General features: G+C 36.4%; 1 protein-coding gene across 7 annotated transcripts in view; it reads right to left on the bottom strand.

Annotated features, from left to right (window-relative positions):
• Window positions 1-18,917, bottom strand: part of SMYD3 (SET and MYND domain containing 3) — a 416,877-nt gene that overhangs the window by 297,734 nt on the left and 100,226 nt on the right. The window contains exon 1 of one of the 7 annotated variants that reach the window (XM_054194394.1): window positions 2,721-4,879. The exons of 5 other annotated variants lie outside the window; for them this stretch is intronic. In XM_054194394.1, the coding sequence (XP_054050369.1) occupies window positions 2,721-2,777 (57 nt within the window). In that variant the 5' untranslated portion in view covers window positions 2,778-4,879. Of the gene's footprint in view, window positions 1-2,720; window positions 4,880-18,917 lie in introns of those variants that run through there. One more of the 7 variants, XM_054194395.1, reaches the window with a different exon arrangement.

Genomic DNA, 18,917 nt, shown 5'->3' with positions numbered 1-18,917 from the left:
ACAATACAAAATTATTCAGGATAATCAAGCCCCAAACTGCCCATGAAGACCTGTGGAATTTCTATAATGAGGGACTGAAAAATAAACTAGCAGATTAAATTCAACTTTGATAAATGCAGAGTAACATATTTATAAAAAATAACCATGACGACGCACACACCATAGTGGGCTTCAGAGTCAAATCCTGACACCAATCAGAAAAGAGATTTTTGTGTCTTTGTTTAAACTTCTCTGAAAGTATCAGTTGAAAGCCAAGTAGCAGTGAACATGGCAAATTAAATGGTAGGTGTTACTAGGAATGGAACAGAGAACAAAACAGAAAAAATGAATAAAGACAATGAACAAACTCCATAAAGCATCCAGTTCCCTAGCACAGCGTGCAGCTGTGGTCATCCTATTTCAAAGGGAATGTAACAGAATTGGAAACATTATAGAGAAGAGCAGTGCTGCAGATGGAAGTTATGGAGTGATGTCTATATCAAGAGAAGCTCAGGAGACTCACCTCGGAGAAAGACATCTTAGATATGAGGCAAAATTACACATGGAAGGGAGATGATGAACAAATACTCATTCTCTCACGCATGAGAAATATGAAGCTGAACAGGAATATCATGCAGAATGTTCACAACAAATTAAACACCATATAAAGGATAACTACATTACAGACTGCATTGCTGTAGGATGTTGTAGAAAACAGACATAGAAACAAAGAGCAATTAAATTAAGGGGGAGAACAAGTCATTTTAGGCCTATTAAACAAAACTACCCCGATTCAACTTTGTTTGCAAGGGCTCAGACTACAGCCTACTGCATCGTGGAAAACTACACTGGAGGGAACATAATTTTGTATTTGTCTTGAAGTATTTCTTTCGGGTCACTATCAGACAAGAGACTGGGCTAGGTGGATTTTGGCTTGACCTAGCACAGCCGTCCTTATGTTCTGATTGCCCCATCCTCGCCCCAGTGAATCCCAGCCTGCTGACATCCTTCTTCAGGGCACAGAAAGAGAAAGCTCATCAGCTTACTTGTCCTGACCTCTACTCCTTCATCTTGCCAGTGGTTTCCAAAAGGGCACAGGGAAATCCCTGTGTAAATCACAGAGGTGAAGCCTAAGGAAGAAGAGTAAATCCCCACACTATCCTCTGACATGTTTCATATATCAGTAAGCTACTGCTCTGTTTCCTTTGCAATACAACTGCTATCACTACTGGCATTAACTGCCACCTTCACTGACACATGTAGATAGGCCCCACAATTCATGACCACTAATGGTAATCTCCATGAACAAGTTCAGAAAAATTGTGCTCATGTCTCTCCATACATCAAGAGCCACAACAAAGAGACACACATGTCGGCAGCTTAAAATGTTGCAGAATTGATTCTCCCAATGAAAGCTGCACTCCTCTCATCTCGTTTTCATGATTCAGTGTGGTGTAAATAATTTCAAACAGTGAAATAATTGGATAACAACTCCTCTTTGAAAAGAGGTAGAGTAGCTGCAAAATGACAGGGCATTTGAAAATTATGCCAGTCCTGCTGTTATCAATGTCATACATAGACAGCATTTCCATTGCAGAAATGGTACACAATCACAAAGTAAAAAATGTAAAAGAAAGGCTACAAAATACAAACAAGGAGAAACTCCACTCATATTTGCCTGCATTTTCTAGAGCTTTTAATGATGTGGGAGGAAAGTGGGTGCTTAAGATATACATAAGATCTACCAAAGTACAAGCAACAGGCAAAGCGATAGAAGCAGGTAAGAGAGTGGAAAAGCTCTTGTTGATATCTTCTGGCATGATCAAGCTCTTTGCCTTTTGTTTGTAACCAAGTTTCCTTCTGTGCGACTCTAGTCAATGCTGTCATTCTCCTGATTACTCAAATTTGTAATCCAAGCATAGCCTCCTGTTAAGACATCCTTCAGATTACGCATACAAATTGGCACTTACACTGACATGACATTTCAAAGACTTAAGTCTTGCATAAAGAACAAAAATGAAGAATTTTTAAGTCATTTTGTAGTTTCACAGTATCCATGCAAAATTTACATACTGACTTATAAGAACTATACAAGGCATGGCAGTATCAAGGGAAGCCACGCATTTGAATCACCTTCTAGAAGGGAGGCTGTCATTCCATACCACAGCGTGATTCACTGTAATCTCTAGGATGGCAGAGAAAAAACAGGACTGTAACAAGGACATCAGGGAAAGCAGTAGGGCAAACAGAAAGTTTAAGATAAAGTTCCCTTAACATCATGAGTAAAAACTTCAGTAGAAACTGTGAATGTAACTGGAGGTGGAGGACTTCTGTACTTGAAGATCTTTAGAAAAAGGTTCTTAAGTGATTTACCAATGAAGCTTAAATCAGCCACATGAAAGCAATTATTTGATAACTACCCTGAAACAGCTAACATACGGTCAACAATATCACATTAAAAATTAGCTAAATTCACAACCAATATAATTTCAAAATATTGGATAAATTTGACAGAGGCAGTATTAAATAATTTTTTTTTTTTAATGTTGAATATCATTGTGATCTTTGGAGCAAATTGATAATACTTGCATCTTCTGTGTATCGTAGCCTTAATGTCTTAATTTATAACTGATTCTAAGATGCATGGACTAAAGCAGTAGCGCTAATATAATAAAAGTTGTAAACCGCATTCTGTTAGTAATCCATAATTTGATCTTGATATGGCCAATAAAGCTACTTACAGAAATAGAGTTTCTATTTTCTCCCATCAAAGCTATATAATCTTCAAAGAAAGCCATTCTCTAAATTGAGGAAGGTCATCAATCTGCAAGTTTTAATAAACATGTATCAGTCTAGGAAGCAATGAAAATTAGAAAAAAATAGGAAAAATTAATAATGCTGAAAAGACAGTAAAAGAAATGAATTAGTAACATATGAGTTGACCTTAGGAAAAATAAATAAGTGATCCCCTTTCCTCTTCACAGGTTATATACCAGTTTTCTTCTCTGGAAACTGCAGCAGAGATTAAATCTATAAAAGAGTCTCATTAACAATACAAACAGCAGCAATATTTTTTGCAGCTGTCACTTAAAAGGAACTTATTGGATGTGGATACCTGCCTCCAATCTAGAAAGTTAACGGAGCAATGCACATGTATAGCATAGAGTTGTGCTTTGAATCACTGCAAATGCATCTGTGCATTTGTGCATATCTGCTTTGTCCTTGCATGCAGACCAATCTGTGATTTGCAAACAGTATCTTCTGCGCACACCAAATAGTAGAAAAAGGAGGTGAAACATGTAAACAAAACTATAAACTTGCTACTGATGCCACCCATAAAATTTGGAAAAATATCCCACTTTCAGACAGTTGTGCTGAAAGATCTTATTCTTTTTTTTAACTACCAGAAATATCAACAGCAAAGCAGGATTTTAACTGCTGCTTACTGTTCTTGTGTCCCTGCAGCTTATTCTTCATCTAAATTCAGAACTGTAATTTGAGATATCACTGTTAATTGCTTCAGAGATCATGAAACATCAAAAAGTAGGTGGTTTTGAACTGATGCAGGAAATTAAGTGTGGGGAACAGCAATTCCTCAAGTCCAAATTCATTAACTGACATTGTTTAAAGCAATTCTCCCTTGCCTTTTTTCTGAGCTTAAAAAAATTATTATGCAATACAGTAATTACATATGGGGAATTATAATCTTTAGGCTAAAATTTTCAATTTTAGTTACCTATTTGATGCTTTGGAAGCAGGAAGGAGGAAGCCGGCAGCTTTATTCTCTGTCATATTTCTTAGCCCTCCCACATATTTCACCACTGAAAAAAGCCAACAGATTTGGTGCACTGTGAATTCTGTCAGTTTTTAAATTTTGACTTGGCATAGGTAATACTATGCCACCATGAAAGAAATACTGGCTGTAGGAAGAGGCACAGCAGTCCCTTTTCAGCTCAGATGACACACACTTCAGACTTCCCATCGTTAGCATACTTACCAGTGATCTAGAACAGGAAAGAAAGCAGAAATGGATAAAGTAAAAATGGCAGTAATAGTTGCAGATGAGAAAGTTATTACAGCATGCAGGAGCAGAGAATACAATGAGGCATTTCAGAGCACACAAAATGAACTAGTAAAGCAAAAGCAAAAGATACAGCATGTTGATGAATGCAAAATAAGGGGGGGGAAAATGACCATCCAAATAATCAACTCGAGAAACCTGGCATTACAGAGAGCAATGGCAGAGAAAAAAAAAATAAATCTCTGCTTGTCAGCAGTTGTGGTTAAAAACCAACAACAATGTGCAAGGAATACTATGGCAAAGCATATAGATTAAAATTTGAAGGATATTACTGAATTAGTGGATGAAACATGAGAGTGAAGAAAATCACTTTAAGTCACATGTATGAAAAACACATTACGACTGCTACTTTTGGGAGGAAAACCTAAAAGCACATGACATTGTGAATGGTCTAGAAACCAGTCATGAGCGTCTCATAACGTAAAAAACAAAGGAATTCTAAGTTGAAGAGAACACTCAGAAGAGATTATATTCAAAATGGATAAAACAAATAATCTCCCCAAATTATGTGATTAAAACTCACTTCCACCAAAAAGTAATTGAAAAGAAGAACTTAACAGATTTCAAGGCAGGAACGAATATTCAGGCACTTGTCAGTAATATCCATAGGATTTCAAATTAATTTACAGGAGAGATGTTAATCTTCCTTAAATCAATTGCTTGTGAAAATAAGTCCAAATATCTGTCTATTAAAACCTCATCCATTCTTCTAACCATGTAGCTAGAGTTGATTACTTTTGGAGTTTGATGGCCATCAGATCTCAACAAATTAGCTCTTGCTGTGATTCAGAGACATCCATTTCTGTGCTCCCTGCAGAATCTCCAACAGCTCAGAGGTAGAAAGGGAAGGATGAGATGCCAAAAATCCAACTTCATACCTTCAGCAGAAGTAACAGAAAATGTTTCTTCACACCACCTTCATAAATTTCAGAACAGCTAGGTAGTTTATCTGTTTCTTGATTTCAAAGCACAAATACTTTAAAAAAAAAAAGTTTATTAGAGATGGAATTATGAAGATAAGTAATCATAGATGAAGTTGAAAGGTCATCAGTTCTTACTGGAGACACCAGTCTGCACACCCTCGCTACACGTTTTAGGAATAGGGGCTCATTAACAATGTTTTACCTTGAAGTGCCAGAGAGTATGTTTATGGACAGCTACCGTGGAGCAGTTAACAGCACATACTTTGTTCATGTGTCTAAATCCTTACACTCTCACAGCTTGAAATGGCTCAGTGAGGTTTGAGGTTTGTTGTCGGTTGTTTTTTCTTTTCCTTTCTTTTTAAGATAAAACTCAATTTGATATTTCAACTTCAAAAACATTATGAGAAAATGAAGATAGTTTCATACTTGACATACCTCTCTACTGAACTAAACTGCAGTAGAAGAGTTGAATACAGCCTCCTGTAAGTCATCAGCATTCAAACGCACCAGTTTGAAATTAGTTTTAAAATTATTTATTAAGCTGAAGGAAATAATTTGGTCAGAATAAAAGCAGTACAATTTAGTTCATACAGATTTAGTTCATGTCAACCATAAATAAATCTAGATGCATCCAAGTATGATTTTTCACTAGTTTACCTAAACCAATTTTTAGCTAAATTGAACAACTTCTGTGCTGTTCTTTTTTCTTATAAAATGACTAGATGGGGAGAAGTTGGCACCTTCAGATTTGTCAGAATGACAGTGACCGTCTTAATGTAATAGTTCATTCCTGCTCTGAAAGAATTCAGAAGGAAAAAAGCCTCAAAATTTTTATAGTACTTACACTTGAAAAGTCTGTGAACAGGCATAAAGCAGACAGAGATAAGAACAAACTAAGAAGCCGCCAGTTTACTGGATCAATAATGCTTTAGTGTGTTCTCTTATTAACCAGCGTACGGGTCATTCTTTCTAGCAATCCCTTTGATTTGTCTCTGGTCTGCAAAGGCTGCTGCATAGAGAATGCTAGATTATGTTTATATTCATTATTAGTTTGTATCTCTTCTCTCCTTACATATTTGATTGTATAGCTGGGTAAACTACGGACCAAACCAGTTGATTTCTCCTATGAATTTAATCCAATACTGGAAATACCTAATTTATATATTCAATGTAGTGATACTGCCTGAAGACAGATTTGGCTTCACTTTGTTTAGTTTGGGAGGAAATATGGGTAAATGCTGAAAAATACAAGGTCATCCAAATTACTGCTAGTAACAAAGCAGTGCCTTATTGATTTTCTCCTGAAGACCTTCTCTAATGCAATTTAGAATATTTCTCCGTCACACAGAAATTTTGTCTCTTTTCCATTAAGCCTGTACATTTTACACCATCAAGCAATACATCTTTTACACACACAGAAAAACTGAGAACACTTTATTCTTGCCGTCGAAGTAAAACTATTATAAAACTAATTGTTTAACGACAATAAGGGCAAAATGAGAAACTAAAGCCAAGCAGAACACATCATATGTACAGCTTCGTATTAATGAAGTCTGTCTTCTTACCAGTTTAGGAGGAAAAAAAATAAAAATCTACGTTTGAGAGGGCAAAAAGCAATTCAAAGCACAGATTTCTATAAAGGCTTTTTCTTTTAATAAGGAATTTACCCCAAAGGTTGTGGCGTCTGTCAGCATCTCTTTTGTAGCTGCTACACAAGACAGTTTTGGATACTATCACTTCTGTCATACTTCAAGCTACATTTCTGAAGGATGTGGGCTGGCATGTAGGTTGTCTGAATAGTAACTTTTTATTTAATTTTTAAAAGGCTACATTTAAATCATTAGTTTAGCCATCATCTTAAAGCAGAGAGGAAAAACAAGTCTAATAATTTGCCTTTCATGTATTTTACTAAGATTGCTTAAAGACCATCATAAGTCATAATAAAGGACTGTACTATAGATGATAAAGATAGATAGATCTGATTCTGCACAGCAGGGCCCAAAACATATAGCTGCTTAAAACCATTAGGTCAAAAAGTGTCTTACATATAGTGTTAAAAGTCTCCAGCCATTAGGCAATCTTCCTGAGTTTTTGCCCACCTTGACCTTAATGAAAGTGTGAGCTTCTCTGACTCAAATCACAGCTGAAAAATCTCAGGACCTCACTTAATTTGTGGCTCCTCTGGAGACCATACCTGCTCTGAAATACCTGCTCTGAAATGAAGAGTGAACCCCTCACTGAAGTTCTGTTGAGCAATGAATACAGTTAACAAAGATTACCTCTGAATGCTGAAGGCCAATATATGTTGCTTTGTTTTAGAGAAGAGAAGTTAAAAAGTCAGGGTGCTTTCATAAAAAACCCTGTCAGTCACTGAGCAGAAAAACTGCTGAAAATCCTACCTGAAACCCACTGTTTGTTGGCACCCATCTTCATTGCTTCTAGACACCCCCCTACCCAGTTTGTCTCTTTATTCTCTTTTTGTTATCCTTTCCTTGAGCAGGTATCTTTCAAGTCTATTTGATGGGAGGGGCTATGGACATAATTGAATGCTTATATCCAGCACCATTGCTCTCCCCCCACACAGGGGGTCATTTCTCAGGTATGTTATCCTATTCCACTCTGAAGGACCATTTGTCAATATCAAGCAATGCGATGGCAAATACCTTCAGCATTCGGGTCTGCTAGTTTTTCTTTAGCCCATTTCACTTCATATTTTCACCAGCATATAGCTTCCTCGTGTTTCCGAGAAACGCTCACATTGCACAAGTTCAGCAAGTTCATAAACACAGGTCAAGCATTCTCTACGTACACAAAATCTTCTTACCCACCTCAGATGATTGCTTACTTGCTTTCTGGCTCCCTATTAAGATGAATTCCCCAGCTAATGGCCCAGATATAGCTGATGAAGACTGAGAAATGAAGTATTAATAGCCACAAAAGCCTCACATTGTTACTGCTGCCTTGTAAGTCCTCTGATTTACACGATCACAGACCAGCTCCTGGTCATTGGAAAATACTGACATCAGTCACTTGAAATAAGCCATCTTTCAGTTGCAAAGGTATAAGGGTGTGTACTGATTGTTGGGAACATGAGGCTTTTGTGGTTTTAACGTGTGTAGTATTTTCTTCTGTTTTCTAGTGCAACACTTCTTTTATCCAGCAGTATAAATCCAGGGACGCTATCGCTATTATAGGTACTTTCATTTAGAAATACTTCCTTTTGAAGGTTTGCACTGAAACACCAAACTCCTGAGAATCTTTTGACCCTCAGAGTCCTTTGCAAATTGTTTCTCAGACCACCTACCTTATTAGAGCTCATTTCAAAACAAATAGAAAAAGAAGTTCCCACATACCACCTCCCATCCTGTGGGGCATTTTATGCACTGGAGGCTTATATACATTTTAAAGCAACATTTCCACTTACAGACGTAGTGGTTTCCTGCTCTTTGTTACTATATGTTATTAGCCTCAAAATATGCAATTATCAAGTGATTGCATCAGAAAACCTGATGATTATAGCAAATTACTTCCATATCATTGAGAATTTTGCCCATTTTGCAATGTATTTTCCTCTTGAACCATTTCCCACATCTTGCAGGCACCACATTATATGCCTGACATATGTGCTGCAAAGCAAAAACTTCTGCAACAGAGCACTGCTGGGCCCCTTTAGGTTAGGTACCACTTGACAAGACACTGAAATTAATAGCAGGGGTTGGAACAGGAATTCAAGAGTCTTAAAAGTTTTGGTTCTCCTTCCCACTTCACCTCTGCAGAAAATATAGCAGTCCTCCTCCAATCCACCAGCACACAAACTGGCAGGCCCTGGCCCATTTTGGGTCTGGGAGTAGAAGCACAAGAGACAAGAAGACAAGAGAAGTCTTGTTGCTGGAACTATTGAAGTTCAAGAAACTCGCAATGGTTTCTGCTACGTAAGGAGCCGAAATCTAAATACTCGTTAAGGGATAAACCTTAGCCATTCAAAGGGAGACTCGCAGTCAAGAAAAGAAAGGTTTTGCCCTTTGCAGAAGATAAAATGGAGAGACAAAAATGGTTCTGAGCAAGCAATCCTGTTGGTAAGACTTGAGCAAAGATGAAGACACAGCATGAGAGGACAGACCTTAAAAGGCTGGCTCTCCATACGCTTAATACAGCACAAGAGCATAACGGAGGAAGGAACTGATGAAATATTGGGGGAGAGGGGAAGACAGCTCTAATTTTTTGTTCAAGGGTACTACTAACTAGAAAGAATAACGATTTAGGACCTGTGTCCAAGACTTGTAGATCCATCCCAGGGGAAGTATGTTTGCAAGAAAAGTATTCTTTTGTTGTCTGTCCAGGGGAAAGAAAAAAAAAAAAAAAAAAAAAAAAAACCACGAAAAACCCACAGGTGCCAATGACACTTAAACACATGGAATGACATGAAGGAACCAAAGAGCTTTGAGTTGTGGCAGCTCGAAAGGGACAAGTGAGAGAGGCAGCAGCTCCCAGCTGCTTTTTGAACTAAGATTTATCAACACACCTACTCTTTAAATTCAGGCAGGAAAATAGGACTCAACACTTGTAACATACTGCAAGCATAAACAATCCTTCAACCAGCAATTTTTCATAAGCTTGCCAAAGCTAACTTTATAATGGAAAGTCAGTCAAGAGGCACAGAATCAACAATGTAGTTTTTAAAAAGCAATACAGTTTGCCTCAAAATGGCCAAAATTAATTTATTCCATTTTGTATCAAACAAAACATTTTACAAGATCATTTTAAGGAATAATAATATATTCTCATAGGAAAATGTTTCCCTTCAAAGTATTTAAAAGGTAGCAGTGAATAAAGCTGTATTCTAATTCATGACTGCTTTCCAGAGAAACACGGCCAAGCCTCTAAGTCCTGCTGTATCTTTTAGGAACGTATGCATGAACAGAGGTATCTAACGTTTGTACCTGAAGTCCCAAAGTTTGGGGAATTTTTCACTAGCTTTAGATAGCAGACAAGGTAAAAATCATCATGACAAGTCTCTGAGAAACGATGACAAATAGAAACAAAAGTTAGGTCCTCACCCTGAATTTCTGTGTAATCCAATTAGACATATTTTAGTAATGCATAAATTCATATCCACTTCAGTTACATAATCTGCAGAGTGTGACAGAGTGGAAATAGAAGCACAGAGAAAACCAAAAGGAGGATATAGCTTCCAAAGAAAATTATATTTTAAAAAAGAAAAAAAAATCAAGGCAAATTCAAAGCTGTTATGTTTGCTGCTGCTGCTGCAGAGTCATAAAACTATCCAATAACATGATGTTATTCCAATCTTGAAATATATTATGTTATTTCAGTCTTGACTGGGCAACAGGTTTCAATCAAAAAACAATTTTTGAATGTTCTCAATATTATATTTCCTCCTATACTTTCATTAAAACATAACTCATTGTGACCCTGGCCTCAGTTACAATCATCAGGGACATTATTTAAACTAGAATTAGACCTAATTTGAACTGTGGTGCCTAGGAATCAGAACAGAACAAAAAAGCAGAGAAAAAAATGAAAGGTGATTACTCCTTTTCAGAATACTTCTGTATATATCATCATTTTAACATTCTTATTGTTAATTTTAGTTAACGGTATTAACCTAGATATATAGAACAAGTTAAGTTTAGTAACTCTGCTGAGCTCAAGTGTCTCACATGACTCCTAATATCCACTCAAGGTTTTTAAAATTCACCAGGTAAAGAGCTATCTATGTACTTCTTGTGAAAAAGTGATCAAATGCAAAATAAGAATCTCTACAGGCATCATTATTGAACTAACAAGACACCTATTTATCGTTTATCCCTATTTCATCCTCCTTCTGCCTTCTGGTTTTGTATCTTAGACATGCTTACCTTAACGAATGACTATGGCCACTTGTGATCTCAGGCAAACACCAGAAATTCAAAAGCACACCAGTGGTCCTAACCAAGTCAATTTCTTTATGGGAGGAAGGAAGGCAGGAAGGATATGAAACTTCAGTTGGTGGGTAGCCTCTATGAGTATACCAGTACTTCTGCCTTTGAAGAACTTGACCTGATGACTTTCATGTACTGGCATCAGGTTCAAATTTTTCAGTTTAAATGTCAGTCATCACAGAAATTAGTCTTTTTCCTACCCTATTGTTTCTATGCTTTTTTGGGGTGAGTATACACTTTTTTTGCAAAGTGTCATATACACCATTCACATACTCTTCAAGAACAAAATACTGAAAATATTGTGGGAAATCATCAAAACTCCAGAAAAAGTTATTTGTTCATCTATTTTTAAGAAAAGGACTCAAAACCAAAATCCAGCAGGAAGAGCAGAGATGATTTTAGTGGCTGTCTACCAAGATATATACACGGTTTACTTGTAGTCTGATTATACAAGCTTCATATTCGTTCTAGCTTCTCAAGTGTGCAGTCCCGCAGTTTTAACTTCCATTGGTACTAAACTGACCCCTGCTGGCATGATTTGTAGTTGTTGAAAACATCTGGACTTTCAAAAAGGTTTATAAGGATGGGAACAATTTTTTTAATGACACCCAAAAGCATGCTAATCCACCTCCTTGCACAAATCTTTGTAAGCCAAGGAACTCACAAAATTAGTTTCTGACATGACCCAGAAAGGAGCAATCAGAGCATAAGGAGGAAAAATGAAGGCAGACATGGAAGATTATGTGGCTATTCAGCAAGTCTGTGCATAACAGATAAAACTTTCTCCCCAACCTGAAAACCAGATAAACTTTTCATAACAAAATGATGTCACTTTTTAAAAAAAAATATTAAAATAGTCACACATTTTTGAAGTTGCATTATTTGAGGGTTAAGATATTCACCTTTTGGGGGGTTTAGTTTAATGTTAATAGCAAGTATTGAAACTGATGGTTTTCCCTGGAGATTATTTTCCCCTATTAGGTTAGTTTTTCCCAGAGAATGCTCACATAAGGATGCTGCAGAGTAATAAAATTCCCCCACATGGATCCCATCAGAAATCTTAACTCAAAGGGAAAGTTGATTTTGTGGGCCTGGCCCAAGCTTCAGCATCTCATGCAAATAAAGCTATTCATCAGGAGAAAGGTCACGCGAAAGTTAAGAAAATGCTGTCATATTTTCCTACAGGTCTTGAAAGTGCTTCTTAATAGGTCTGATTGCACTTCTCCCCATTTCTTTTTCTGCCGAATTTCCTTTGTTGCTATTCCCTGTCTGCTAAATAGCAGCCTCTAGGACGCATATAGAAAAGGCAATCCCAGCTAACACAAGGTCTCTTCTCATGCATACACATACATGTGTAAGTAGGTTGGTCCATGAATCTTTTTTTAAAGCAAATCAAAATAAACGGCACCTAATTCTTTCCGTAAGTCCATTGAACATGGTCACTGTGATGAAACAAATGTATGTGTTTTGACACTGAAAACTGTTAGAAAAAACTGAATCTACAAACAGCAGAACTCACAAAGCCTAGTCTCCTTGGCTTTCATTCACAACATCTCTGCTTCAATTGTCTTGTGTCTATTACTACACTCGTTCCTTCTCACCTACATGCGTGTTTTCACAAAATTTGTAGGAATAGCTTTAAAACCTCTGTCCCTCTATTAAATGTGGTGGTGATGAGTTGGCAGTTCTAAAAGTTATTGGGGAAAGGAGGAATGATTGTCAGACAGACAATACAGAGCCTGTATCCTAAGTCACATATTTCCTTAGGAAACCAAGCCAAAAACGCATGTGAATTGAAAATAAAGACTGGAAAAGAAGGAAAAAGAAAAGAAAGTTATAGAAGAGAAGAGCCAGAAAGCAATGTTGGGTTGTTTTTTTGTCTTAGTAGAGAATAATTAAAGAGAGTAACACTGAGAGTTGCACACAGAGAGAGTCGCACAAAGGAATTGAAAACAGTGAAATAACAGCATTGGGAAAATAGGGTCAAAAACCACCCCACTTTTCAAAGTACCATTTTTTTCTGCATCCTGTCAAAAAGAACTCATTTAGTCATTTTACTCATACAACATTTTAGTCCTTTCAGACAATTGCAATTGTAATATGCAAAGCTATATATGCTTGGAAAGAAAATATTGAGAACAGCAAGATGGGGGATGCAGTTTAATTTAATAGACAATACAGACTAACACTCTCCAAAGACACTTTTGGGAAAACTGGAAAAAGAAGAAGCAACTTTGTAAAGTAGGTATTTGCTCTGTTCTAATTTATCCCACCAGGCTCAGGGTAGATTATTATAAACATATGTGCACACATCTCCTCAATAACCTATAGGCAAACTGTTGTATGTATGTTTGAGTGTCACATGCACATGTGTGCAAAGCGTAATTATAAAAAGCTTCAAGAATATATCTGAAGCATTTGGATAGCTGGGATTGATGAAGTGTCATTTGTGGACATGCACATATTTTAGATAATGCAAAGCAGGTACTAAGTCCTGATAACCAACAATTGCTCAGGCATTTATAACACTCCCAGATACAGGCTACAAGATACGACCACAACACTGTAAATGAGTTTTTAAAAGACTCTTTATACAGGTCTTATATTTGTTACTGTTGTTATCTTTAGGTTATCACGTGTGTGATTGGACATTCTGAAATATTACCTGCTTTTAGTTAGCAATTTAAGGTAATTAATTCTTAAATTTAGCATTTGAGAATATTAAGGTTGACAACAGAGAAAAAATACACAGTCAAAAAAGGAAATGTTATGATGAAATTACTAGGATGATCTAAAATCTTACCTTAAATGAGGATTTTTTTTTTTATTTTATTTTTTTTTAAGATGGATACAGTCATTATCAAGGCTGTGTATTAGTGCATACACAGGAAAAACAATCTATACTTTTTAGTCAGAAGAGAAACATCTTAAAAAGTGAGAAAAATATTACACCAGGTAGGAACTGAGGTTCTCCCTATGCCCATGGGACATTTGTCTCCCCCACAGTTGGCACTGCCTATGTACATCCATTCCCCCCCCTCACAGTATTGAAATTAAAACAAAGCTTCAAATGTAACTATTTAAAGAAAAGAGGAAAAAACAAAAACAAAAAAAACCACCAAAACTATTTTCTGGCTAAGTAATTATTCCCATCCACCATGTTGCAAGCTGTCCTAGCATACAAACTTAAACATAGTTATTTAATTATTTCTTGGCTTCTCCAATTGATAACAATTTTTTGCTGGTTCTTCAAGACCAAAAGTCACTTCTTCAGATTAAAAATGCTTTACTAGAAAAAGAGAACAGTTTATTAATTTATTATATTATACTTCTTTGGGAAACCATGATTTCAGGCATTTTTTTTACTTTAAAGATACAGCATTCAGCTTTACATCCACTGTTCAATAATCAACAGATTAACTCAGTTTTAGTCATGAGGTTATCAGCCAGACAAGGATAAATTATACATGCTTTTTCATTCAAGAGACATTTTCTAATCCTCATTAGTTCTCCACTGAAATTAGTACTACTGGACATACATATATCCAGTCTCATTAGAGCAAACATATACTACAGCAAATCAGAACATCCTGCAGGATTCTGATTTTGCTGGGCAACTGCTGAAATAATTCAGCACATAAAACTTGTCATTTTTTTGCAAAGAGTGCAGAAGCACTAAAAAAGATCAGACTCTTTCAGATTTACATTCTGTTTGCAGGTAGCATCACTTCATTAAAACTGCCCCTTTACTAGACCGGACTGTCTAAAAAAATTCTTCCAGGGATTAAATAAAGAAGCAAATGACTTTTGTACAAATGGTGGGTTTTTTTGGTTTGTTTGTTGTGGGTTTTTTTGCAATACCACAATCCAAACTAATGGAGGATAGGTTTTGTCACTATGAACCTCCTTAAATTGTAGAATACAAGCTTGCTGCTGTCACTTACCAGCCATAAATTTCTTACAGCCATGTGTCAACCCCATTTGTACAAGGCAAATATTTTATATTTCTAGGCATTCAAGTGGAACTGTATGTAGTATGCTACAAGGAAATGAGTTAAGAACACTCTAAAGTAAACTACTGTTGCTCAAGGAAAAAGCCAAAGCAGCGTGAATGCATAGTGCAAAAGAAACTATTTAAAAACAAACAAAAAAAAAACTAACAAAAAAAACCCAGACAAAAACCAAAACCACATAAACAAAAAACAACCAACTTAATTCCATGATAAACTATTGAACAAGCAAAGAATTAAAGACAGAGTGACCCAATAAATAAGAGATGGATCGGCAAGAATTCTAGCTTACATTATTGATTTTTCAATATACTCAGCAAATACATTTCTGCCTCAGTTTCTTCATCTGAACAATATGAGTAAAATATTGAAGAACTCAATAATAATAACAAATTAAACAGAAACACAAATAACATTTCAAACCATACCACAGTAAAACACGAGTTTAATATCTTTTGTCCCTGCTTTGTCAACTTGCATCTTCTACTAATCACACACTAATTAAAAAAGTTAAAAGCCTAAATACATCCATAAGAACATAGACTCATATAACAGGATGCTGACCTTCTGCATTATAGAAACAGAATAATTCTGCTTATGACATGAAATACTATTTCAGGTAGTTAGTTGAGAAAGCAAGTCCTCTTGCCTATTCAGTCAGTTGCATTTGAGCTTACGCACCTTGCTGGAATAGATAAGCCTTCTCCCTCAAAAGCATAAACCATGTTCTGAAAGTAAACACAGGCTTAGGTTGCCCATACGCCAACTCAGAAGCCAGGACTGCCTTGGCACTTGTTCCCAGCTAACCAGCCCCACGTAGGGAACAGCTCAGGTTCACTTCCATGCTAATGGTGCTGGTCACACAGCCTCCTATTTGGCTAGCTGAGGGCTTTACAGGAGTATATTCAAAGCTGTCTGCAAACGCTCTACCAAAATGCTCAAAGTCACCTCTTTAGAGGGGTTAATTTTGCTCAGAGTATCAAGCAAACTTGAGTCAATTAAGGTTATTTAAAAAAAAGAAAAGGAAAAAAAAGGCATGCAATCAAATTTGATGAGGTACCTAGTCAAATAATTTTGAAAGGTTTAAGAATAAGACACATTTAATTGGAGACTTTTAAAGACTGGGTCAGATACTCTCAGAAAACAACTTAGAAGTAAAACATACTTCCAGTGCTTCCTAGCATCCTTGTGCCCTAAGCAGGTAAAGCCATCTTCACTATACATTTGGAATAGAACTATTTGCAAACTGCATAGCTTAAACACATTTTTTAATAAAATACATCTATTTGTCTCTACTTCTGATACGTATAAAATACAGTTATCATACAGAACTGGTAACTGAAACTCAGAATGTTTTGTTCTGTAAATTGTATTTACATGTTCTGAGCAGTGGTATATAATGGCAGAACTTGTAGTGAAAGCTTAAGTCTTGCATTTAGCCAGAAGTACTAGACCACATGTTTAGAGGCCATTAGGAGTGCAAGAGGCCCACTGCATCTGGTCCTCTTTACGATCTAGGTCTTGCTGCTTATTTATATGTGGACTTCAGCTCTGTTTCAGATACAGTAACTTCCTAAATTAAGATGAATAAATAATGATTCTTCAAAGAAATGCAGCAGATCTCTTTACAGATGGTAAGAAAGGTAGATGAATGCTGAGAAATCTGGAATACTACCACATTAAAAATATGTAAACCTTTTGCTGACAGAGTTGATAAAGAGTTGATAAGATAGCTTAGTCAACACAAATGCCCATATGTCTAGACCACTGAGTACAAGCACAATTTGCACATGCAGCATAAGTAATCTATCTTATTCCAAACTGAGCAGACACAAAAACATTTTCGACCAGAAATAATTCATCTTACCCACATAAATATGCCACACTCTTTAAAAGTCAACATAGTTACTCAACTGAATAAGGCAGCAGGATTTCATTTTTTTTAAGGATGCCTACAGATTCTGTTTTAAAAAGTCTTTTTCAGCTTTCTCAGAATTATAGTTTCCATCGTTGATCTGGCATGATGACTGCCACATCTCCTTTCAATACTAAGGAGTAAGTCTTCAACAGACCAAATTCAATAAAGGGATCACGTTTCAGTGGGGTTCCTTTTGTTTTCTTTCGAATGGAAAAGGCTGATCTGTGAATTCACAATTGCTGCCTGTGGAGGTTTGTTTGGCTTCCACAAGTATGTCAGTTTGTTATTCACAAGACTATCATCAGAAAGCATGCAAAAGAGACATCAGTATATGCAAATTTGAGGACAACCTTTCAAAATATTCAGTGAACTGACACATATAAATGGCTAATGTAGATTTTAAACTGCATATAATGGATAAATAACTGCTTTCTTGCAGTTCAAGAAGCGTATCAACAAGAAGACTATCCAAACAATTTTAAGAAATCTGTAGGTTTGCTTTTCCTTTCCTTAACAGCAGAAGAATGGATTTGGTAATGCATAAAGGAAAAAATTCTCAGCAACTACAGTTTGAGGCCACCGAAGTTATGAGCTGTTCTCAGAGGCTCATAATTCTTCCGTATCAGTCATCTGTTTTGGCTGACTTTTTCCAAGCAGACTGTCTGATTCAGGCCTTCATTCTTTCCCAAAAAACGAATAGATTGGGGAAGGGGGGGAGAAGTGAAAGATTTAGGCAATAATATCTCAAACATTTTTGAGGTTGATAAAAATACTTTCTTTTGCCCATAAAAGAAAAAAAATCTTGCAATTATTTTGTTGGGTTACTGTGGAACTTCTGCACCTTAAAGTAATCATAAAATCCGTTAGAGGTGTCTAAAAATAATTCACAAGAAACAAATTTATAAGACTCAGAAAAAATGCCACCATAAAAAATTTCAGTACCAACTTGTTAGAACTGAGCGATCTTCTATTTTCACTCCAAATATCCATTAGCCTCTCAACTCCTATATGTGACTGAAGATACATTCATCACTTTTGGAGTAACTGGCTTTTCATGTGACCTTCCTTAATTTACTTCCCTTGTAGTTTTTGAGAACATACCAGTATGTTGACCGAATCGTTGACAAAAAAACTATCGCATCTGTTTCAGTGAATTTGCACTGATCGTGATCATTGTTAACATTCAAGCAATACTGAAAACGCACATGAGATCATGTGTTTCAGTTTACATTCCTACTACGCTATTCCTACTATTGGATTGCTCAAAGATGAGCAAATCCAATAACCAAGTCTAGGTACTTAGGCTCTGTTCTGGTAAAAATCACCTAAAGGAAAACTCAATCTCTTGTTACTATCCCAAACCTTGTAGATGCAAATGACTTTTTCCCCTTTTGCAATGACTTTTCCAAGACTGGGAATATATACAAGATATCCTTAGCATAACTAACATTTCCAATGTTGATTAAAGATACAATGCAGAAACTGTAGAAAAGCAAACTAATCTCTATTATGTTGACAAACCTGGTCTTTTTACCTTCTGTAAACATACTGCATAGAAGTATATATTCTATATATACTCATATTCTATAAGAATGTTGTTAAGCTCTTTTTACTTACCTGAAAGTTTTAATGAAACAGGCTTTTAGTATTAACAAGAAAATACTGTTATATTTTTGCCAAGAGAAATTAGACAAAATATTGCCAAAGAGCTCAATAAAGCAGCTAACAGACATAAACCTCAGACATTGTCATTCTGAGAACACTGACAGGATTTAAATATACAGCGGCAGACCCTGGGGTCATGATACCCACTCTACCTGCAAAATTAAAAGATTTCGACCTTGACACCAAGGCGGGATGAAGCCACCAGCCCCAGACGGTTGGATTCCCTGGGCAGCAAAGATAAATTGTAAAACAATTGAGAGGCACGCCAAAAGGGGGGGAGGAGGAAAGGACACGAGGGATCTGAATTCATAAAGGCAGAACAAAGACGAGGCTCAAAGGAAGCACAGAGATTTTAAAATTGGCTGTCCTCATCAATTCTACAAGCAAAGTTCATTTTTG

This window comes from Rissa tridactyla, chromosome 3, assembly GCF_028500815.1.
Source record: "Rissa tridactyla isolate bRisTri1 chromosome 3, bRisTri1.patW.cur.20221130, whole genome shotgun sequence".
Classification (NCBI taxonomy): domain Eukaryota; kingdom Metazoa; phylum Chordata; class Aves; order Charadriiformes; family Laridae; genus Rissa; species Rissa tridactyla.
This window is presented reverse-complemented; position numbering and strand designations above follow the sequence as displayed.